This window comes from Blennius ocellaris, assembly GCF_963422515.1.
Source record: "Blennius ocellaris genome assembly, chromosome: 13".
NCBI lineage: Eukaryota > Metazoa > Chordata > Actinopteri > Blenniiformes > Blenniidae > Blennius > Blennius ocellaris.
This window is the reverse complement of record NC_137662.1, coordinates 23,786,527-23,811,371: the sequence shown is the minus strand read 5'-3', so window position 1 is coordinate 23,811,371 and position 24,845 is coordinate 23,786,527. Positions and strand designations below refer to the sequence as shown.

At 47.0% G+C, this 24,845-nt stretch overlaps 1 protein-coding gene across 1 annotated transcript; it reads left to right on the top strand.

Annotated features, from left to right (window-relative positions):
- Positions 1–555: 555 nt before the first annotated feature.
- Positions 556–24,800, top strand: LOC308138644 (uncharacterized protein; the record flags this gene model as incomplete). Its single annotated transcript, XM_080507858.1, is given in 5 exon segments — positions 556–819; positions 2,304–3,140; positions 3,142–3,442; positions 13,804–13,861; positions 24,722–24,800. Coding segments are annotated over 5 exon segments (1,539 nt in total).
- Positions 24,801–24,845: the final 45 nt, after the last annotated feature.

Here is a 24,845-nt window from a genome sequence, read left to right as displayed (position 1 = left end):
TGTGAGAGGCGGGCGCGCGCTCCCTCCGAGCGGCGCCAGGTGGCGCCTCGACACCAGGAGGAGGAGGAGGAGGAGGAGGAGGAGGGGGAGGAGGAGGAGCGCTCCGAGCTCACGCACCTTCTCCTCCCGGCTCTTGGTGCACCTGCAGCCACTCCTTGCACCTCCTCTTCATCCACCCATCCTCCTCCTCCTCCTCCTCCTCTCAGTGCGCACGGAGCCGCGTCAGTGCGCAGAGCATGCACCTGGAGGGCGCGCGCCCCTGCACGCCGGCCCAGCGCTCCGCAGCATCAGCAGCAGCAGCATCAGCAGCAGCAGCAGCATGCGGGCGGATGCTCTAACCTCCGGGATGCAGCGGCGCGGCTTGGGCGTGGGAGAGAGGCTCACCCCCAGAGAGAGAGCCATGGAGATCCGCGGGCGCAGGCAGGGCGCGCGCAGGGGACGCTCGGATTAGAGTTGTGCGTCTTTTTTTTTTTTTTCTTTTTGCAAGGGTTGGGCTTGTTCTCTGGGAATTTCACCAAAACACTGGACTTTATCGGGCTTTTAGAGTTGGAGAGGATGGAGAAAGGCGCGCAGCATCAGCATCAGCAGCCGGCGGAGGGACCGGGACCGGGACCGGGACCGGGACCGGGACCGGGGCCGGCGGAGGACCTCTCCAAGATCCGCGACGAGGAGCTGCTGAAGTGGGGCAGAGAGGAGCTGGTGCGGCGGCTGCGGAGGGCAGAGGCGGAGAAGAGGGGCGTGATCGTGGAGCACGGCAATCTGATGCGGGAGGTGAACCGCAGGCTCCAGCAGCACCTCAACGAGATCCGGAGCCTGAAGGTGAGATTGCGATGGGCGGGGTCACCTGGGCGGGGGGGAGGCAGGTAGGGCCGCACTGCACAGGACCTGGCGACCCCCCCGCGGAGAGCTCGCCGTTACTGTGTGTTCACCTTCATCAAGGCTTAAAAAATATTTGAAAGCATTTGAACCTGTTGCACGTTATTTGTTGAACTCCCTGAATTTGGGGAACTTGTTGTGTCGTGATCTTAAGTTGGGTTGAAACACGTCATGAGGAAAAGTACAGAATTAACAAACTACAGAAAACCAATAATAAAACAAACAAATCTTCTCAAATTAACTCTAAAATCTTCAATTTCATCGAGTTGTGGTACTTAGAATAAAGATTCAATCCAGAATCACAATGATTCGTCGTGGAACCATAAAGTGCATATTAATATATAAAATGCTCATCTTTCAATTGATTCAATATAATGTCAAAACACAAATTTGTGTCAAAAGCTTAAAAAACAAACAAACGCAAAACCCACATGAATGCAGGTGTTTTGTTGAAGTCGGTTTCCCACTCGTTCGAGGTCACTGTGGAAACTCCTTCCAATAGGAAACCAAGAAACAAACGTTTTATGAGTTTATTGTAATTTAACTGTGGTGGCCCTCAGGACTTGGTGAAGCACTGTTCAAAGTCTGTTAAATTAAAATAAAGTGGCTTTTTTATTGTCATTGTCAGACAAAAAACCAAACAAGGAGTTTTGTTTTGTTTTTTGTTAGTGTTTTTGTGCAGTTTTAGAATCTATATCATAGTCAAAAGATTAGCTTTATAATCATTAAGCTGGATAAAATCGTAACTCATCACTTTCAAAGGTAAATCATTTATATTGTGTTCACATAACACTTTAGTTTCTAAATGTTTAGACTTAATATTTTTTCAGTCAAGTCCACCAATGTTATAAACTATTAATATTTGAATAGAAGTTGTGCACAAATAAAATCTCACCATGAAGAAACAAGAGTCCAGCGTTTGAACTTGCTATGTGTGAGGTTTATACATGATTTGGAGTCAGTTTACTGTTTCTAACGCCACAGAACTGAGCTCTGAGTGTCATTAATCCACAGACCAGTGATTTTCCTGAGCTGTCCTTGAATGGCTCTTCAATAGACCGGCGGCCCGCTGAGAATTCGCTGCTCACGCAAAGTAAATCACAGACGATTCGAGGTTATTCCTGCTAAAAATAAATTAATAAAAATACAAACGTTCAATCGAATGTCTCGCTTGAAAACATGTCCCATTGAGATTAGCTATGGTCCGTATCAATGTATTATGATATGTTTAGTAGTTGCTTCTAAATATAAAGGACATAAGCAGATGCTAAAACAAACAAACGAGTAAAAAAAAAAACGGAAGAAGGGACTTATCTTGTCTGGAAAATACGGTAAATTATGTTCACTGACTGATACTCAGGAGCAGTATGTAATCCCTCTGTGTGTGTGTGTGTGTGTGTGTGTGTGTGTGTGTGTGTGTGGACCAGGATGTGAACCAGAAGCTCCAGGAGGACAACCAGGAGCTGCGGGACCTGTGCTGCTTCCTGGACGACGACCGTCAGAAGGGGAAGCGCGTGTCGCGCGAGTGGCAGCGCCTGGGCCGCTACAGCGCCGGCCTGATGAGGAAGGAGGTCGCCGTCTACCTGCAGAAGCTGCGGGAGCTGGAGCAGCGGCAGGCCGACGTCGTCCGGGACAACCTGGAGCTGAAGGAGGTGTGTGTGATGCTGGAGGAGGAGCGGGCGGCGGCGGCGAGCGGAGGAGGAGGAGGAGGAGGAGGCGGGGTCGGGGGCGGGGTCGGGGTCGGGGGAGGGGTCGGGGGCACCGGTGGGCACGCCGGCCCGGGCTGCAGGAGCTCCATAGACAGCCAGAGCAGCCTGTCCCAGATGGGGGGAGGCGCGCCGGGGCCGGGCCTCCTGCGGGACGTCGGGGACGGGAGCAGCACCTCCAGCGCGGGGAGCACGGACAGCCCCGACAACCCCCACCACCACCACCACAACCACCACCACCCCCCCGCCGCCGCCGCCGCCGGGTCCACGTCCGGGGGCGTCCCCCCGGGGAAGCCCGGGGGCGCGTGCGAGCCTTCGGGCAGGAGGCACAGCTCCACCCCGGAGTACCACACCTTCCCCCAGTCCTGCCGCCCCCGGGGGGGGTCGCTCACCGGCCTGGACCCCCGCGGCCTCGGGCCGCGCAGCCCGGAGAAGCACAGCCGGTCCCCCGCCAGGCCGCCCTGCAGCTCGGACCTGCTGGCCCACAAACAGCTGCTCCTGGCCGGCGGGGGGGGCCCGGCCGGCGGGGGGGGGGCCGGCCGGTGGGCGGAGCCCGGCCAGTGGGCGGGGCTCGGCCAAGTCCAGCCCGGAGCTGAGCCAGAGGCACCGGAAGGCGAACGCCACGGGGCCTTGCTGCGGGGGTCCGGATCCCAAACACGCGGTTGCCGCGGTTACCCCCGAGCACCTGAGGAAGGGGCGGGTCATCGTGGGCAGCCCGGAGTCCATACGCCACCACCACCACCACCACCACTACCAGCAGGGCAAGGCGAGGTACGGCGAGGGCTCCCCGGGGAGGGACGGCAGCCAGCGGAGGGCGATGGGGGACGACATGGATTCTCACCACCAGAGTCTGTACAACGGTAGGCACATGGTAACTTCTAGTTTTGTTTTTTTTAAATACAGATTTATTTCCTTTTCCTGTCTGTTTGCCGGCGTTTCCGTACAGTTTGTGAATCCTGAGGACAGAAGGTGTCAGTTTAGTGTCGGTAAATACGACATCACTATCCCACATGGAAAGAACCTATATAAACATATATGTTTTAATATAGGTTACGATATAGGTTTTTCATATATGTGACATATATAAAATTGGCCGCTTTCCTATATTATATGTACATAAATGCACATATATGTACACATATACGTGCATACAGGTACCTATATAGGTACATATATGCACCTATATGTTCTTCTTACGTAATTGTTTTTTAGTTAGTTCTTAGTTATTGCCTTGATAATGTATGACAGTTGCCAAAGTGAGATATGGGCTATATATATGTGGAAATAAAGAAGCAGTACAGGAGACCTATATGGCCTGTATATTCACATATATGCACCTCAATTTTGCCTATATGTGGCATATATACGCATATATGTGCATATAAGCTGCTTATAGGTTTCATATATGCGCATATGTCCTCGTATAGGTTCTTTCCATGTGGGATCCTCCTGGACATTTGCTTTAATTGTTAACCTTATACAGATTTCAAATGTCTAGCTCGCCTCTGGTTTCCGTGTTTATTCATGGATAGTTTATGTAAAGTCTGCATAATGTAATATCCACTCTCTCACTGCTATCTACATTTTTCTACCTACATTTGCACCGTAAGGTCATAAAATGTTCATCTTTCACTTGTTTGTAATCAACCGGTGAGTCGGCAGGAAACACATTTTTTTACTACCGATCATAAAACGCAGTTTCAAACCTCAGTTTTCACGGCTTTAAAAGTCTGGTCAAATGTCTTTTAAGTTGCTCACCTCCTATCATGCGTTGTGTTTTTAATATCCACAAAGAGCGGCTGCTTTAATGAGCCACATTTTCTGTCGTGAACTTTGAACCTCGGAAACTGTTTTGCTCTTTAATTTCCTTGGCAGCCTGTGACGTTAAACTCGTTCCAGTTTGCTGCTCCTGAACAAAAAAAAACGTAGAGTTTCCCATTAATACAAAATCAAAATCCAGCTTGTGTCGCTGTCGTACCTGAGAGGCACTTGGGCTTGACTACATCATATCTCCCTGCTACATATCACATGTATGCTCACCCAAAGCGACAATAAAAGGTATTATAGGTGCAATATTCCTTTATTGCCATTGCATGTACAGCAGGGGTGTCCAACATGAGGCCCGGGGGCCAGAACCGGCCCACCAGACGACCTAATCCGGCCGCCATGGGATTTTTTTTAAAGTATAAAAATGAAAACTGTGACAGAGGCTGATCTAAAAACACTAGATTGTCAAAAATGAGATTCAAAACCGCCCTTGGTCAGAATTTGAACAGCATTGAGTTAAATGCGTCGTCATTTCCTGTCTGACGGTGGCGGTCCTGGCAGCCAGGCGCGCGTCTCACAACGAAAACACCACATCATCGTCATCTGGAGCCAAAAATCGTAATCACGATGAAAATTCGACTAACCGATCAGCCCCCAGTCTCTTGTCACATCCACCTTTTCGAAAAGCCGCGCCTCCAGTGGCCCCAAACACCGACGCCGAAAAAAAAACCACAAGTAAAGTTTACATTTTTCCCCTTGAATATGCTGTTGTGTAAATCATTCACTTTAAAATATCTTGTGTGCGTACATTTGTCATTTAAAAATGTCTCCACGACACATTTAAATAATATTAATAGCCGAATGCCGATGCATTTTTGATGAACGTGTTTCTCCAACATGCAGGCGTTTGATTTAAAGCGGCGGCGGCCCCTCGGGGGGGGGGAGAGGGGGGGGGGGGGGTTCGCGTGAGCTCTGGGAACAGCATGTATGGAAAATAGCAGCGCTACTATTAAAGGAGAAAAAAAAAAAAAAAAAAGTCACATCGCGGCTTTTTCAATTATTTAATGCTGCCGAGGCCGTTGGAGACGGCAGTGGGTGTAATGACCTCCATTTGTAAAGGTGGCGGCCCTCCATGAAGGCCTTTAATGAAGATTCACACCGGCTCGTCTCTGTTAGGGCCCGTTATCACATGTTGGAGCCGACGGGGGGCGGAAATGAGAACGAATGAAGACGCGGAGGAGAATTATGAAAGAAGATGAAAGAGAAACCAGCATTAAACATTTTTTTTTTTTTTTTTTTAAATCATTAGGAAAACGACTTTCTGTTCTGTGGGGATTTCATCGACTAGTAACCGACAGTCTTCAGTGATTTATTGACATTTTTTTTTTTTGTATTCTCAAGACTTTTAATGCTATCATGTATCTTTCGATTTGTGCCCTCGATGCTGCAACGGCAACTACTAAAATTACAAATTACCCACTGGTTTGATTGAATATATTCAGCGCTTTAATAAGCGAGAAAACCAAGTGTCCACATCAGATTTCGTCGTCCATCTTCTGATAATGGGATTTTCATAGGAAACTAAATTCAACGATGAAACCCGGGCGATGTGGAGAGAGCGACGGGCTTTTCCAGGAAACGCCTGAAGCTTCGCTGAAGTGAAACCGGAGCGGCGGCGCGATGATACAGCCGCTGAAACGACGAGTCATCGAATACGTGCAGAAACAGTAACGTGAGACTCTCCTCCAGCTCATTCAGCTGGGGGAAAAAAAAATATATAAAACATGTCTAATAATGCTGGAACAGCAGCTTTCTGACCCAAAGTATCATCGAATAGTGACGTTCAACTGCATCTGTGGTCGTTGTGTTTCAGAAAAGTTGCGTTTTTTTTCTTCTCCTGTTTACACAGAGACAGAGTCAGAGTTTTCAAAAAGTTGCCTTTTCAACTTTTGCACATTTTAATTAGAGCTTTCACTTGAAAACACAGGTCGTTTTTACTCAGATTACAATTGTGACCCCCTGCAGGCCGGAGGTCACCGGGGCTGCAGGTGGCGGCGTGGCGCCCGGCATCGGCGTCTGATTGGTAATGCGGTATCTCCTTCCCGTATACGGCTCAGGACATCCCGCCAACTATTGTTTCCTCCGCTAGCAGCTGAGTCAGGGATCTGCCGCGGCTATTTCCCATGGCCTCAGCTGTAATATAGAGCGCTTCCACCCCAGCGCTGCAGAAATCATTACGGTTGCCGGGCGACCGCGGTCCACACCGACGGGAAGAAAGGACGCGCTAACCGAGTCAATTGCTCAAAAGGATCAGTTTGTTATCACCATGCAGTTTTTTCTTATTGTTTTTTTGGGGGGGGGATTTTATGCAAAATAGCAGGTTTATTTCCCACCGGAAATACAGATTTTATCCATGAGTGTTGTGTGATTTCCCCATGGCCACTAGTAGGCGCTGCAGAGCCGTCAGACGGGCTCTGTACTCCAGTAAAATGCAGCTTTAAAGGAGATTTCTTTTTCTCTGTCTCGCTAAACCGCCGTGCTTTCGTCAGAATGAGTGATGCCCAATCACGTTTTTTTTTTTATTAGTAGTTTTGACTTTTTCAGCCAAATTCATGAGGATTTAGGCAATTTAACCTTTTTTTCCCCCCCTCATATTACCAGCTTGAGACGTTTTAACTTTCCTTTATCCAATTTGATTGAAGCCACTTTGGCCCTTTAGCCAATTCTTTTTGGCAATTTTGACTCGTTTCTTTTTACATTTTATAGCATTTTAGTGGTTTACGTTATTTTCCCAGCTATTTTGCCAATATAGCCATTTTAGCTGACCAAGCCATTAATGTTATTTTAGCTCCATCGGTTCTTTTAGCCATTTTGAATCTTATACATACGTAGGCTGTTTTTTTTTTGTCTTTTTTTTTTTATTATTTAAAGAAGTGTCCACCGCTCTGCCTGTTTGTACCATTTCACTACCTTAACCATTTAAGCTGTTGTGTTTTGGCCTTTGTACGCAGCTCAAAAACCATTCGAATACCAGAATCTTCTAATCAACCCATCAGAATGACCGCGGCAACAAGGAGGAATAAATAACAGTGTTCTAAAATTACATTCAGTTCTTCACTTCAAACGACCTGCGCTGCATCCAGAGAACAGTCATCAAACACACATTAACACAGAAACACACACACACACACACGCACACACACACACACACACACACACACGCACACAAACAGCTCCAGCAGGGGAGCCACGAGGGAACGCTTTGGAATATTTGCTGGCAGTCACATTAAGTCGAGCTGAAACGACGGGGAAAAGTATTTCACGTTCGTTCGACTGTTTCAAAGAGTATTAATGAGGAAAATAGAGTGGATGTGAAGATTTACATTCCTGTAGAATACGCACGTGTGTTCCCATGTAAAACACACACACACACACACACACACACACACACACACACACACACACACACACACACACACACACACACACACACACACACACACACACACACACACACACACACACACACAGTCAGAGCTTAAGGGTTTCATGTAATAAGCTTGTGCTGTTCAGATAAGCCCATTTAGCCACTGGTGGTCTAATTGATTTTGTCTGTGCGTGTGTGTGTGTGTGTGTGTGTGTGTGTGTGTGTGTGTGTGTGTGTGTGTGTGTGTGTGTGTGTGTGTGTGTGTGTGTGTGTGTGTGTGTGTGTGTGTGTGTGTGTGTGTGTGTGTGTGTGTGTGTGTGTGTGTGTGTTTGTGTGTGTGAACAGCGAACACGGGTTGCTTTGGTGTCGAGTTGAAATGAAATCAGTATTCCTCAGACGGTCTCTGGAAAGTGTGTTCGTACATCTGTGTGCTGACATTTTCCATCCTGCATTCAGTCCTCCTTCGTTCCTTCCTTTCTCCTCTTTCCTTAAAAAAAAAAAAAAAAGGAAAGAAAGAAACCGCTCTTCATGTGGGTCTTTCGTTTATGTGTCTGTGTCCAGCAGCATTCATCCCTTCACATGGAGGACAAACTGCAAAAATTGACAATCATCAAAGAAAAAAAAAGGGACAGGAAAGAACCGGTGAAGAATACACAGTAACTTAACCTGACTGTAATCTGAGTATACTTAAAAGTTCTTGCTTCATAGACTTACTTATAAAATGTCAGAATTTCCGCTGGCGGCTCGCGCTTTGCAGTAAAGTGCCGTAAACCGCGCGTTGCCGTAAAGTGGTATCGGTGGTCGTAGTATCGGTGGTCGTGGTATCGTGGTCGTGGTATCGTGGTCATGGTATCGGTGGTTGTGGTATCGTGGTCGTGGTATCGCTGGTCGTGGTATCGTGGTCGTGGTATCGTGGTCGTGGTATCGCTGGTCGTGGTATCGTGGTCGTGGTATCGTGGTCGTGGTATCGTGGTCGTGGTATCGGTGGCAGTTATATGAGAACGAGGACTCATACCGGGTATCGGTATCGGTGCATCCCTACATGTTTGGTGTTACAACTGTTGAATCTGTGTCTGTGTTGCATAGCGAAACTTGCACGCAATTCGATAACAGACTGATAATCTGGAGAAACATTTAGTCAAGTGTGGATTCAGTCGACTGAAACTAGACTTAGACTAAAAAGAATCAAATTGGATTCAAACTAAGTGGCGTGAAAACACTAAGACTAAATCAGAATTTGCTTCCACACGACTTAAAGAACACTTACTTTAATACAACCCAAATTTTTTTGTCTTCGTACGTCCCACAGCCACTGTCAAGGAGCACTGGAATACATAATCCATCTTGCTTCTATTAATAATCATAAGCAAAATATTTGTGTCAGCCTGTGGCTTTTTGAGCTGTCGGTGAAGTGAATGTGAGCGTAAACACACCGAGGGAGGCGCACGCCGTCTGAACTCTTCGAGGTGAAGCCTTTCTTCAAACGTTGCACGTCAAATTAAATTTAGAACTCCAAATCCTCATCTGCAAACGGTGCGTCAGGATGACTTTCACTGAATAATGAAGGTTAAATCCACACATATTATACAAAAAAGAGAGGTGTACTATTCAATACCGCCCCACCGCACCCCCCCCCCCCCCCCCCCCTCCAACCCCACCTCCAGACTGCTTCCATTCCAGTCGCACGTTGCAAGTGATGCTCAGTTTCTAGCAACTCTAAGAAAAGAATGTTTTGTCGGTGGCAGATCAATTAAAAAAACAACCACCACTCCTAAACTGATGCCCCCGGTGGATGAAGACACCCCCGGTGGATGAGGGCACCACCAGAGGATGAAAAGAAGAAGAAGAAGAAGAAACTTTATTTATCCACCCCTGGTGGATGAGGACACCCCCTGGTGGATGAGGGCACCACCGGAGAATGAGGGCACCACCAGAGGATGAGGGCACCGCCGGTGGATGAGGACACCCCCCGGTGGATGAGGGCACCACCGGTGGATGAGGGCACCCCCGGTGGATGAGGGCACCACTGGTGGATGAGGGCACCACCGGAGGATGAGGACACCCCCCAGTGGATGAGGGCACCACCGGTGGATGAGGGCACCACCGGAGGATGAGGGCACCACTGGTGGATGATGACACCCCCCAGTGGATGATGACACCCCCCCAGTGGATGAGGGCACCCCCGGTGGATGAGGGCACCCCCGGTGGCCAGGAGACGATCTTTGCTCAGTGCCTGTTTGTTGCTCATTGAACCAGCAGACACGTGTACAGACCTCATTTTAATCCGTCACTTTATGGCTTCATACCGACATTATTAAATCCATACTTGTTGCTGTGACCTTCAGTGAAAAATCTGTCTTTGCTTTTTTTGGGTTGTTTTTTTTTAACAAGAGGCCTTGAAAAACTCTTGGATTGGGTGCTTCTCTTTCAAAGGTGAATTGATCGGACCTTTTGCCTGAAGCATCCCAGCTCCGACTGGTGACATTTCCCGCAAAACTTGTGTCTGATGCCTTCTCATCTCGGCTTGACTGGCGAACCCGGTCAGCTGGGCAGACGGAGGGCTTGGCTGGCTCTTCGCCCGAGGGAGGGAGGGAGGGAGGGAGGAGAGGGAGGGAGGGATGGGAGGTGAGAGAGTGGCGGACACTCACTGCCGGCTAAACCTCCGACAATCTGTTTGTTCTGCCAGAAACAACTGCTGTGTCTGCGTGGGTTTGATAGAAAACCGGAAGTCAAATCTCTGTGTGTGTGTGTGTGTGTGTGTGTGTGTGTGTGTGTGTGTGTGTGTGTGTGTGTGTGTGTGTGCTGCCTTGCTTTTTGCCAGCAGAGAGAGAGAGAGAGAGAGAGAGAGAGAGAGAGAGAGTGTGTCCGGCTCTGCAGCTGAGACTTGAACCCAACCGAACAGGGGGCTAACAATGTGTGTGACGCATGCTGACAGGCTGACGCAGGCTCTGTGTGTGTGTGTGTGTGTGTGTGTGTGTGTGTGTGTGTGTGTGTGTGTGTGTGTGTGTGTGTGTGTGTGTGTGTGTGTGTGTGTGTGTGTGTGTGTGTGTGTGTGTGTGTGTTCAGAGGTCCTGCATTAAGGACAGGCCTGTTAACTAGGCCAACAGCTGCTTCCCTGGCAATTTATCTCCAGTCAGCTTTGAACCCCCCCTACCCCCCCCCCACCCCCCCCCCCCCCCCCCCCCACACACACACACACACACACACACACACAGCCTCCTGTTATCTTCCACATTTTGCATATGCATGTGTTCCGTGGTGGTTTACGCTGACCGTCACTGACCACGCTCAACAAGCGGGGGGGAAAAAAACTAAATGTAAATCTCTTTGTAGCAGCGGGAGAACAAAACAGTCCAGGTGTGGCTCCCATTCTGTTTCATCTGAGAGGTATTCAAAATCACTGCAGCGTGTGTGTGTGTGTGTGTGTGTGTGTGTGTGTGTGTGTGTGTGTGTGTGTGTGTGTGTGTGTGTGTGTGTGTGTGTGTGTGTGTGTGTGTGTGTGTGTGTGTGTGTGTGTGTGTGTGTGCGCACTCTTCGAACAACTGAAACCGGTCCTCTCGTTCAAAGCGACCATTTTTCTATTCTCTCTCCTTGGATATTAAAACCTCACAAAATATATCAAACTGACATACAACGTAATGAAGTGAACCACACTTATACAGACACACACAGCCTCCCCCCCCCCCCCTCCATCACGGCCCCTGACAGTCACTGAGGTGCACTGAAGTGAAGCAGAGCATACAGCTGTGAACCAGCCCAGAGGCCTCTGTGTGTGTGTGTGTGTGTGTGTGTGTGTGTGTGTGTGTGTGTGTGTGTGTGTGTGTGTGTGTGTGTGTGTGTGTGTGTGTGTGTGTGTGTGTGTGTGTGTGTGTGCGTGCGTGTGTGTGTGTGCCTATACCACAGAGACGCAACCAGAGGTGCAAGCAGGTCAGCATGTGTTTCACAGTACAGGAGAGCGAAACACAAAGCGTCACAGTTTGATCCGCCAGTGTTTAGTCTTTAATTAGACCACACACACACACACACACACACACACACACACACACACACACACACACACACACACACACACACACACACACACACACACACACACACACACACACACACACACACACACACACACACACGGAGTGGTTAGTCTGTGTTGGAGGGTTGATAGATGACCACAGTCAGTGGTCAGGCTCTCCTTCCTGCCCACAGCTGCCGGGCCACATGCTCACTTGGAGAACAGCGAACGCCTCCCCTCCCTTTCCCCCTGAGCTAAAACGCTAAACGCCACGCTTATGTAACGACTTCATGCGTTCACCCTCTCACAAATGTTCACCATTCACAACCCCACCGCACTTTCAGTACTTGGGAACGTCGCGAGGCGGGACAGGTCTTCACGTGGTCCCACAAGAAAAATTGTGGATGGTACAAGGAAAAAAAATAAACAACCTATGATTTTCCACCCCTCCGTTGAGGTACCGAGTACCGTACTGATTGATAGTGACGAACCCCAACCCTTTAGCTACTTGCCAATGCCGCGTACCATATAGCAGTACCTTTTAAAATACCATCCAGCCTTCTTCAAACTCCATGTGCAGAGGACATGTATTGCCATGAACGTCGGGCACCTCCAACAGCCAACAGAGGGTATAGACCAGTGCTTAGCATCTATCGACACACTCCTCTATTTGTACTGACGGACTCAGCTCACGATCAGTCACACTTCAATCATGTTTAGGATGCAACATTTCTGCTGTGTGAGCATGTAGCATGTAGCATGTAGCATGGCTGAAAGTCAAATCCCCCTGATCCACTGAGGAGTTAAACGACTGGGCGACATCGTGCGAACTCTGTTGGTCCAAATGTCTCCAAATGGTTGTAATCAGAGATCTTTAATGAGTACGAGTACTTCCTGATACTGGGATCCCAGGTTTGCTTTGGACTCTAGAAAACTCTAGATCAGGGGTGGGCAATCCTGGTCCTGGAGGGCCGCAGCCCTGCATGTTTTAGACGTCTCCTCACATCAATACAGAAAATTCGTGGCTCCTTGTCAAGCTTTCTGCAGAGCCTCATCATCATAACAGGTGTGTTTGAGCAGGGAAACATCTAAAACGTGCAGGACTGCGGCCCTCCAGGACCAGGATTGCCCACCCCTGTTCTAGATGGATTTTTTGTTTTCTAACCTTGGAGAAGACAAAACCCGGAGCTGCAGCTATGATGTTGGCCGTTCCTCACACTGCTAAATCCAATAAAATGAGTGATGGAGAGCAGAAACTGATCGAAGCCGTGCATTGGGGAGAGAAATATATTGATAATGAGCAGAACTGAGAAGATCGTACAGTTCAGTTCCTCTAAAATGTTGGCGTGCCCGAATATTTAACTGAAAATCAATAGGAACCGTAGACAATAGCAGCGTTACGCCACATTTTGTGTGTCCGACCAGTTTTTAAAGACCTGCTGGGGGCCTCAGCCAATTTGGATTGTGGCTTTCTTTGCTTTATTAGTACCGTTATGTGTCGGGCTTTTAAAGTAACGACTATTTTAATAATTGATTCAACAATGAATCGGTTAAAAATTAAAAAAGCATTTGAAATTACAGGACCAGTTGATATTGAACGAACCAAACACCAGATATGTTATTTAAAAGAACATGACGGAACACAACTAAATAAAACACGTGACACAACAAACACGTGAGGAGATTCCAGGTTCAGACCGGCGGGGAGAAAAATCCCATTGGTTCGGGCTCCGCAGCTGTGAAGGCCGACTCTTACCTGAAGGTTTTCCAATGAGGCGTCTTGAGACAAAGCGACGTGTCTCAGGCAGCTGCCGCGAAGGAGACGGGACAGGAGAGGATGATGGGCAACAGGAAGTGCCGCCGGTGGCTGAACACCCATGACGGGTCGCAGGCAGCGTTGACAGGAAGAGAAAAGAGTGAAGCAATTGAAAGAAAATGATGTTTTTTTTGTGTTTTTGTTGTGTAGTCACACCTCACGAAGCCACTTTCCGAATGTTTTCTCTTCTTTGTTTTTGCAGCTCTGATATCGGCTGGATGCTGCACCGGCTCCTGTAGGAGTGTAAAGCTTTGGGACAGGTGAGTGTTGCACACACACACACACACATATAGACACAGGGTCCCCATGCAGTGATTGGTTGGAATCATAACCCTGGTATTTCAGGTCTAGAATGTGTTTAAAGGTATTCTAGTGAGGAAACTTCATGAGTCACAGCTGTTTGACTCAGGAAAATGATCATTCATCGCACAAAAGACGCTAAATTACAAAGATATGAGGCTGAGGAACATTTTCAATTTGATCATTCTTCCTGCTCAGTGGTTTTGAATCACATCACTGATTTAGTTGATTTGTTGATCACGATGTACTGAATTTTTTTTACATTCAAAAACTGCATTTCATTGTTCGTCGATCGGTCGGTTGGCTGGTTGGTTGTTTTTTTTTTGGATGTATGTCTGTAAGGCAGAAATCGCTGTTTTGGGTGTCCATCCCAAAAATCTGGGTGTCTAAAATTTTTTCCATTGGCGACTGAGGGAGGGGGGTCACTGGACAATAAAAAAAAAAAAAAAAAACACATAAGAGATGGCCAAAATCACTCCATTTGATAATGGATACACAAGTTTCAATAATATGTGTAGATATATTTTTGCATTAACCTGAAAGCTCTGGGAGATTCTTATCACTTTTTATGGAATTCGCCAAAAGAAAATGTGTCTGAAGTCAAAAGTGTGGATTATTGAGAAAATAAAGTCTTAGTCGAGAGCTGAACCCAATTCAGCTATGAAACCTTGTGATCTTTCAAAAAAGGTTAAAGGTTGGGCGACAGTAAAATGAAAACAAAAAAGGTTAAAGGTTGAGCGACAGTAAAATAAAAAACAACAAAAAAAATACCTTAATTTCTTAGCAACGCTCGGAATGTATTTCTGTAACATCTTTAGAGTCGAGCTGATGGATAGAAAAAGTTAGTTGCAAAGGTTTTCTGGTGGGGGTGGAGGGATGGGGGGGGTTGGAGGGGGTGGACAGACCATCTGGAACAGTCCGGAACAGCCGTCAATCAAGCGGCCGCTGGCCCGACCCTTCAGTCCGGAGAGTCGGACGGAGCGAGACTCACAGTCGACAGCCAAGCACTTAAAAAAAAAGTCATGAATTTCTGTTGAATCGCAGGCCGTCTGGTGCGAAACCTTCAATTCTGTCACTGATGTTACCCGCATTTATGTTGTGGGTTTCATTTTTAATGAAAAAAAAAAAAACCCAAAGTGAAACACTGATCAGGGTAAAACAATAAACCCAAATTAATCCAGCGTTTTAGTGTTCTCTGGAGGTTTTTCTACTGCCTGTTAAACTTGTTCCTTCTCACTAATAATATAGTTTTTTCCCCCCCTGTGGTCTACCACCTCATCGCAAATAAATCCACAGTCTCATCCAGACCACTTCCTATTGTTTCGCTTTTCCAAGATCTTCATTTGAATTGACATGTTTTTGTCCTTGTCAATCCAATTCAATTTAACCTCTGCAGTGCCAAATACAACAAAGCCATTTCACACGAGACACTTTTGCAGAGAAAAAACCGACAAAGGAGACGGTGGTGTGGAAAAAAATAGAAAAAAAACTCTTAACTGGAAGACTTTCTGTAGAAACAGAGTTAAAGGTGGAGACTTTCTGCAAATTTAGAGAGCGAGAGAAATATGTCCGTGACATGTAATAGTGAAACGAGTAAGAAAGTCGTCTTAATGTGAATCTATCAGTGTCAGGCTGTACATTTCAGATTAAAACGTCCATACGGACGGAGACACTCAGAAAAAAATGCGTAGCTGAGGAGGAGGAGGACCGAAGACTTGGCTTTTAAAGACACACAAAGCATAAAGCTGCACATGGAAACGCATCATTTGATTCATAGATGTGGATCTGCTTCGGTGTCCGACGTCAACCGAGGGGGAAGATTCCATTTGGAACAACAGTTGGAGGCTCCGACTCGTCACCTGCAAGTCGACTTCACCTGCGTGTTTCCGTGTATAAAAGGTCACCCTGGTGTGATCCCTGCGTTAATGCACTGGCTGAGCGACGGCACGGGGGGGGGGGTTTAATATTTAATGAAGAAGCGGTTCCTGATGGGTGAATAAATCAGCCCCCCCCCCCCACCCCCGTCTTTACCTGCAGAGGGCGAGCGGCCTGGTTCTGCTGAGCCACATCTAAAACACTTCTCCTCCCTGCTGTCTTTCAGCTTTGATGCCTCCTGACCGCGACATGCCTCTCCATCAGACGCTGCAGTGACAACACACACACCCCGGGGGGTGGGGGAGGGTGGGGGGGGGGAGGGATGGGGGTGGAGGACCGAGAGCGGCGATGGGAGTCGACTACGTGGTGAGACTCTCTGCCCGTCGCCGCCGCTATGCACTTCCTCAGAGAAACTGAATGTCGCTCGCTGCATTTGCCAAAAGAAGAGACAAAGATGGAATAAAGACGACGAGAACCGTTGTGTCGCCAACAAATGTAAGTCCTACCTCTTTTGGAACGACTTCGCAGCCCCCCCCCCCCCCACCCCTTCCTCCGACAAACCAAGCTACCTTCGTTAAAGGGTCACGCGGAGCTGCAATTGAAGCACACGGGTATTTTAGATTCCAACAGCCACTTTCTCTGGGGAGAGTTTTGGCCATCATTCGAACAGCTGCGATGAAGGTGTCAGAAACCACATCACAGATCAAATAAGCCGAGCAATTTAAAAATTGTAGAACGTATTGGCGACTTTCTTCTGTGACGAACTCGTGTTTCAACGTCTCCATTTCTGACGCCAAGTCTTCTTGAAACAAGTCTAAAACACAGAGTTATTGAAGATTTGTCTGAGATTTAAAATGGGCAGCGTTTTATTTTCTTTCCAAACTCACCACTTGATATTTTATTTGATAGCATTTTGAAGCACAACTGGTCGCAGACCTGCTCTTAATGCCCCGCTGACACGACAACAATCCGCTGGAAACAACAACCTTGTGGTTATTTTTGGTTTTGGTTTCAAAAAAGCTTCACATTCAGATGAAATACTCACAATACTTCACGTCAGTTTACGAAATCACATATATCTATCAGTAGTACCTGTATAGATACAGTGCTGGTCTGCGGACTCCTTTAAATAAAATAACTCAACACTTTGGTCGACCTGGGGACGTCTCTATAATGTCATTCAGCTCATTTGGTGTCGACAGCTCACTTAATTAGCGGTAATACCAACGTGTGATTAAATGTGAAGAGGGGCTTGTTTGTTATCCCCTCAGGACAGTAAATCCTCACAATGTCACTGTTCCAGCACACTTATGTCCCCACATGTTCAGGTTATTGTCACTGTCAAAGAAAAATGATGGCCAAAACTGAGGACAGGATGTGTTTTTTTAATGGTCTAATTTCACACGTTTTCCGCTGGTGTCACGTCAGAGCATGGCTGGAACCCGTCACCTTCGCTCACGGGACAAGTATTTACAAATCACCCTGTGTCTCATTTTACGTCTCCGGGGTGCGTTACCCCCAGGTGACGACTCCTTCAATGATTTCCCGACAACAGGGCGTTGAAACTTTGACGATGAAATCTAAAAAGTATGCAGCAACATGTGACGGGTGCATTAAAGGCTTAGACGTGACGCCAGGTCGTACTCGCACAGCCATCTTATACTTTGGTATCAAATCAAATTCCACTCCCACGCGGCTGCGAGGCTTTTTACCCAGTGTTTTAAAGATGGGGGTTTTAAAAAAAAAAAAAAAAACGCTCTTGATTGAGGATGTTTGTTAATTCTCTCTGCTCCTTGTTCAGCTTTTTTTGTGTCACGGTCCGTTCCTATACCGACGACGTTCCGCTATTCTGAACACCTCGTGTTCAAGCGTTCAGCCACGTACTGGGCGTATACGCTGCTGTGGGTATGCTTTTTCCACATTCCTGGGTACATGATCGTGGACGTGCACAACTTTGTTGAAAGTTTACAAAAATGTCCAATGCTGTTTGATTAACTGAAAAAAAGCGAAAGTGTCATTACTGCCAGGCCGGTTTTTAAAAAGACGTGGATCAACGTAAGAAAAATGACCACCAAATGGAAGAAGACTCAACCACACCCTTCATCTGTTCACATTATTTAGAACCATCCATCTTCCTCTTCGGGCCTAGCATAGCTGAGATCGGTGTGATTTGGTTCTCAAGCAGGACTCCGTCGGACTGGAGTGACTTTTTCTGTCCGGTGACATGATGGACAAGCTGAAAGTCCACACATCCTCGGTCCATACTGTATAACCTCTTCAACCTGTGAGTTTGGGTTTTTTTTTTTAGATTTGGTGACAAATGAAACAAGACAGGAAGTATAATATATTATCAAAGACTTATGTTTTTAAAAATTCAAGAGTAGTATATCTGCTTAGTTTTATAACTATACAACTACAGTTATTATTTTTGACTTCTTGGTATTATATAGCTAATTATTATATCCAGAGATGTATGTATAAGCTAATAAAGTGTCTTTATGTAAAAATGACTCATTCTGTCTGACCTTTTCTTTGTTTTGTGTGTCGGCTTTCATTGGGCCTAAAGCTCCATGCTTCACTCTCTCCTGAATAAAGGTGGGGAGTTTCTCTTAGAACAGGGGTCGGCGGGTTGTGGATGATGCATTACGAAACAATAGTGGGGCGGAGAGTTGTCATCACCTTTATCTGTGATGCGGTGGAAAACTTTCTCAAGCCGAACTGCAGTGTCCATCTCCCGCTGGACCTCCTCCTCTCCTGCTACTGAGAGGAGCGTCTGAACCTCGTGGAAAGACTGCGGTGCTGTGGAGTGGCGTATTGTGAACATTAAGAGGAGGGCTTACGGCAGGTGACATAGTTTGAACGACGCTTCACGTTCACCGCCGCAGAGGCGGCCGCTAAATAATGCGGAAATCAACAACAACTGAATCGGCTCCCAGTGTGTTCTGTTCGGTGGGAAACGGGTCCAAACGGCTCTTTGAGTGTTCAAGGTTGCCGACCCCCTGCCTGTGAAGAAGGAGAAACCCTGGCGGCCGCATGGTTGAAAATGCCATTTGTCACAAGCACGAGGAACACAGACATCACAGGGACACAACTCTCACTCTGAAACACCGAAGAACCAGACACACAAGAAGAGGCCGACATAAATCCCAGCCACACTTCAGGGAAGAGAAACAGCAATCAGACACGAGGAGGGGGATTTAAAGGAGCCTGAAACCAGAGACAGAGTTAGAATCTCAAAATAACACAAGAACACTAATCGTGAGCATTAATGTTTGCGCGCTAGCTCTTAAGTACCTTTGTCTCCAAAGACTAAGGAACTCAAATCTTTACTTAATCGTTAAAAAGTCTTCATGAAATAGTCCGTTGTCCAATGTGGACTAATTTTCAAGGCAGTTCATTCCGGGCTACTGTTTAATGACTAGAAACGGCTCCACCAGGCGATAGCTTGTCTACTTAAGCTCAGTCGGATTGACGGATGCCGTTTTCAGTCATTGTCCAGACAAAGAAGTTTATTGAGGAAAAGGCAAACGAGTGCCACCGGGCTTTGACAAGGAACTTTTAGTGTCGTGGACCTTTACTTTTCTTTCTTCTGGTGCTAGAAATTGTGTTCCTTTATAATTATCGCACAGTTTTCTGGGTGCAATATAATATTTAGTAATAAATTAAATCAAATAAAGCTTTTAGGTTTTAATAAGGATTTAACACATGTAATGAATTGCCACGGCGCATATGATATCCCAATATATTTGGTAAATAGATCCACCAACGGGCCATGATTCTTGAAAAATAAGTTAATTCACGAAAAAAATAAAATAAAAATCATCTGTACTGTCACTGGATTTCAGTTTACTGATTCTGTGAGCGGAGCTCGACTCCCTGTAGCATCCCCACTTGACCTTTAAAAAGGGTAGGGAAATTCCCTTGGGACGAAATCATGTCAAAACATTTACCGCCACTCTTGCTCGAGTTGGAAGTCCAGGCAGAGTACCAAGCAGAAAGGATCTTGGTCACGAAAGAGAGCTTTTGTTTTGTGTGCTACGATATCGAAAGAGTTTCTTGAAACTGAATATATTTCGGCAAGTAATTGCTGCAATTACCTTTGAAATCTCAGGATCCGATGAGGGTCAAGGGTCTTGCTCAGTGATTGTGTAACCTCGAACCCTAACCCTCTATCGTGGGTTAAAATCAAAACTAGAATGTATTAAATTATTGAATCCATGATCAATAAGAATGAGCTCCTATTTTGGGTTCGACTAAACCACTATTTGTGCTACTTAATCCAGTATTTTTCCCTTCGTGGCTTCAGTTCCACTGAAACAGAGTGCGCTCTGGTGGATTCTTGCAGCTCTGTTGGTTAATGCACACGATCGATTCACCAGCCAACTGCATCCGTTTAATATGCTGGTTTATGGTGATGGTTCCCGCTGCTGCGTGGCAGTGTACTCCACTTCCAGTGCACACACAGAGCGGGCCCCCATCAATAACCTGCAGCGCTCGCATGTGTGTGTGTGTGTGTGTGTGTGTGTGTGTGTGTGTGTGTACAGTAAGCAGCTCGGGCATCCTTTAGTTATTCATTCATTCAATTACGGCTGCAGCGCATTGGTTTGTGCATGTGAACGAACGCTTGTTTTTCCTGCGTTGTGGGCTACAGGACCTGAACACTCGAGCCTGCGCGTTTTAAAAAAGGTGACAGCTAACTCATGCGGTCAATTTTTTTTAGAGCCTATTTATTATTGGAAACGATTCTAAGTGGGAAAAAAACGTGGGTGTCCATTTGCACAGCAGCGAGGCTTGGAGCCACTGAAAACGCCACGTAAACGGGCGAAAACAACACGTTGAAGGTGATGGAAACGTTGCTACTGCACATAGTCAGTAGATGGACAACAACAACAACAACAACAACAACGTGTTCCTCCAGAGTCGTCACTCCCGGTCCATGTTCTCCTGGGACTTGGTGCTTTGATGGCTGACAGTCGTCGTACTTGGTCGTCTGTCTATACGAATGTCTGTGTACTCGCCATTGTTAACGTTTATTGTTTATTGATTTCTCTGCGCGTGTGTGGTTTCATTATAAAAAACCAACCAACAGCGCCCTCCAGTGGCCCAGCATGAAAACTACATTGTTTTGGTGTTTCGTGCTGTTGCCGTGGAGACGCGAAACAAGGTATAGGGAACGTATAGGGGAAATTCAACGTGTAAACGTTTGGGCCCAACAAGTGATGCCGTTTAAACGTGTGTGTGTGTGTGTGTGTGTGTGTGTGTGTGTGTGTGTGTGTGTGTGTGTGTGTGTGTGTGTGTGTGTGTGTGTGTGTGTGTGTGTGTGTGTGTGTGTGTGTGTGTGTGCGTGTGTGTATGAGAGAGAAGGGATTGATTTCTAGCTGGTTGGCTGCCAGAAGAAATGGTGCCCAATTGTTTATTAGCTGGTTTGGCAAGGGGCCAAGCATATCTAACATGACTACACACACGCACGCACACACACACACACACACACACACACACACACACACACACACACACACACACACACACACACACACACACACACACACACACACACACACACACACACACACACACACACACACGTCCTGCCCTCTTATTGTCTGCTTCCTCTGTGGAGAATCTCATAGAACTCCTACTTCCTCTTGTTTGCACTCAGCACTTGTAGCGTTGCTCTGCAATGCAGCAGCGTCGAGTCGGGCTGCCGGAACCTCCGTGGCTCGTTTACGCCTGTGAGTCACCCGTCTGGATCTGTTGCAGTGTCTGATGACACCCATCTGCTTTTGCACATTTCACGAGTTTCAATAACTCAGTTAAGGCAGCCGCGAGTTTCTCTTCTTCGCGACTGTAAGATGCGTCAAGTCAGGACAGAAAGCCTGCAGGACTGCTTCGTGGTCCAAGCATAAATCACGATCATGCAGATCAGAAATCTTCCGGAGCTGTAGGAATTGCAGATTTTTTTTTTTTTCTCAAGACAGGATTGAGATTTACATTCTTTTCAGTAAGAACTAGAAACCAAACGAGGTTTTTATGTTTGAATCTGGAGAGAATTGGAGACGACGCACAGGTTCTGCCTCAATCTCAGATTGTCTGATTGGATCTTGGTCAACAAACGTCATTACAATTGTGGAAAAGAAAAACAAACGTGTCTGTCTTTCTTTGTCTTTGAGAGGTGGCAATGGTGTGGACCAGCTGGAACCAGCAGATGGCGGTATAGTGCAACTTCATGGATGCCAACTGCCGTTTACCCAAAGTGAAGAAGAAGAAGGGGAAACAGTCATCAGGGACAAAAAAAAAAGTGAGAGGTTTTCAATGCAATAAATGGTTAAATTTCTATAGTCAAGTTCAAAGAGTTTTGAACATTTTGGAACAAAATATTCTATAAAGTTGCTTTAAATTGAGAAAACAGTTGTCAGATCATATAGGTGGAGTAAAACAGGCTGAAAAACAGGAGACTAATAATGGCAACAGTAATTTATGGGGGAAAAAAACAAACTGCAAAATGGTCCAATGTGTCCAAAATACATAAAAAGGAATGTTTTACCCTTTTATGATTCATTCATGTAGAGTTCTGTCAGGGTTAGTGGTACCCGAACCCGAACCCTCTGTTCATGATGACATTAAGTTTGCAAAAAATCAGACCTTTGCAAAGACGGAGGTTTGGCGAACAGTCGGCGAATGAAGTCGTGAGCTCGCTCGGCCCTCCCACTGCCAGCCCTGGAGCCTCGAGCCTATTTTTGGGTTTTGGCACGAAACTATGGAGAAGTGGGCAGCTTGATGCCATTTGAAATGCCCTCTCTCTCTCTCTCTCTCTCTCTCTCTCTCTCTCTCTCTCTCTCTCTCTCTCTCTCTCTCTCTCTCTCTCTCTCTCTCTCTCTCTCTCTCTCTCTCTCTCTCTCTCTCTCTCTCTCTCTCTCTCTCTCTCTCTCTCTCTCTCTCTCTCTCTCTCTCTCTCTGTGTTCTGAATGGACAGTCATAAGTGAGGCAGATGCACAAGTTAAATGTATTCATGTACACAGCGCACATTAGTTCCCCACATCACACACACACACACACACACACACACACACACACACACACACACACACACACACACACACACACACCACACACACACACACACACACACACACACACACACCACAGAGAAATCCACACTCCTTTCCGACTCATTGACCCTGTTTCTTCTTATGTAATTGTCTGCTGAGCCGTGAACAACTGGCAGCTAACACGACGGAAACAGACGTAATCCCCCCCCCCCCCCCCCCACCCCCAAACCCCCCCTCCGAAATGCAATGATGTAATTAACAATGTTTCCACCAGTTCAGCGTTCGCCGCTAATCCCCCCCGATTGAGAGAACTCGTTTTCCCAGAAGCCACAGCAGGACTTCTTACTGGGAACGACGTACGCTGCATTATGTTCCTCACGACGTGACCTCTTGTTTCACTTTTAGGAAAGCTTGTTTGCATCCAGGGTGTTAATCCCGGGGTGTCAGAAGAGAGGCGAGGCGAGGGCTCCTGCGTGATGCTGCTCGACACGTGGCGTGCTGTCGCCCCGGCTCGAGGGAAGGCACGCGACATTGCTGGATTTTCTCCGAGTTTGTGCGAGCGAGACTGCAGTTTGTCGCTTCCGATCTGAGACGTGCGTGACGAGCAGCAGTCTGCGCTTTGATTTGACACGTCGGCTCACTCGTATCCGAGAGACTCGGCGGCGGCGTGTCCCGACGTGACCGGAGAAGGATTTAATGGGCCTGCATGAGAGAAGTTTGTCACGTAAAACCCAAACAGTGTTTTCTCTTAAACGCAGCCTAATGTGATCATTAAATCCGCCTGTACTATTGAAAATAACTAAGTAGGCGTTTTTATTCTCTGCATGGTTTGACATTTTCAGCCGGAGGCTGGATCTTGACTACAAATAAACACATGGCTTCGTGAGTAAAAAAATAAATAAAAAATGCTCAAGAAAATTCAAATTTTTTTCCTGCAAACATCATACATGTAGGTTTTGCCGTATTGTAATATTCTTAGTGGGATAAACAATAATAGAATGTTCTGATATGTGTAAAGTTTCATCCAGAACAGAGCATGTATGCTCCACTTCCTGTTTCCAGCAGGTGGCGCTATGCCCAATGGTTGTGTCTCTTGACAGTGATCAGATGTGGGGTGCATCCGAATAGTCCCTCATATCTCCTTTACTAATTACTTTTCCTAAACTCTGCAAGTGTGTAAGTGGCGGCCATGATAAAGAGCGTTGGAATTCTCACTAAGCTGAGGAAAGGAGACTCAATGCTTCCTATAGAGCCTCCTTTAGCCTAGGAAACACTGATGATTCCTTTAGAACCTCCTTTAGCCTAGGAAACACTGATGCTTCCTTTAGCTTAGGAAACACTAATCCTTCCTTTAGAACCTCCTTTAGCCGAGGAAACACTGATGTTTCCTTCAGAACCTCCTTTAGCCTAGGAAACACTGATGCTTCCTTTAGAACCTCCTTTAGCCTCGGAAACACTGAAGCTTCCTTTAGAACCTCCTTTAGCCTAGGAAACACTGATGCTTCCATTAGCCTAGGAAAGACTAATGCTTCACTTCAAGCCTCCTTTAGCCTAGGAAATGCCAATGCTTCCTATAGAACCTCGTTTCGCGGACATGTACGTGGTTCCTGCTGATGTCACGGTGTCAGTCGGCGTTTAATGACCTGAAGGTGCGTCATACTCAAACCGCAGTCGCTTCTCGTAATTGCTGTGCCTCCGTCCCTCTTCATGAGCCCCTAACAAGACGTGCACTTGTGTAAAGTGCGCTCTCTCGCGTAATTCTCGGCCCATTTTCAAATCACCCCAAGACCCGACGTGTTTGCTGCCTCGCGAGCGAGTATCCCCGGTGCATACGCGATGAGACCAGCTCTTCAATGACCTTGTCTGCTTATTGAGACGGTCCTCTTCCGCCTGCAGAGTCGCGAATGCGCCGCGCAACCCCTACAGCTCCTTTCTGATCAGGCACATAGCGACATCGCCGTGCAGTGCCTGTTGAGGACAATATGCCGGGAAAGTTATCCAGCTGCACCGGTGGCGTTCT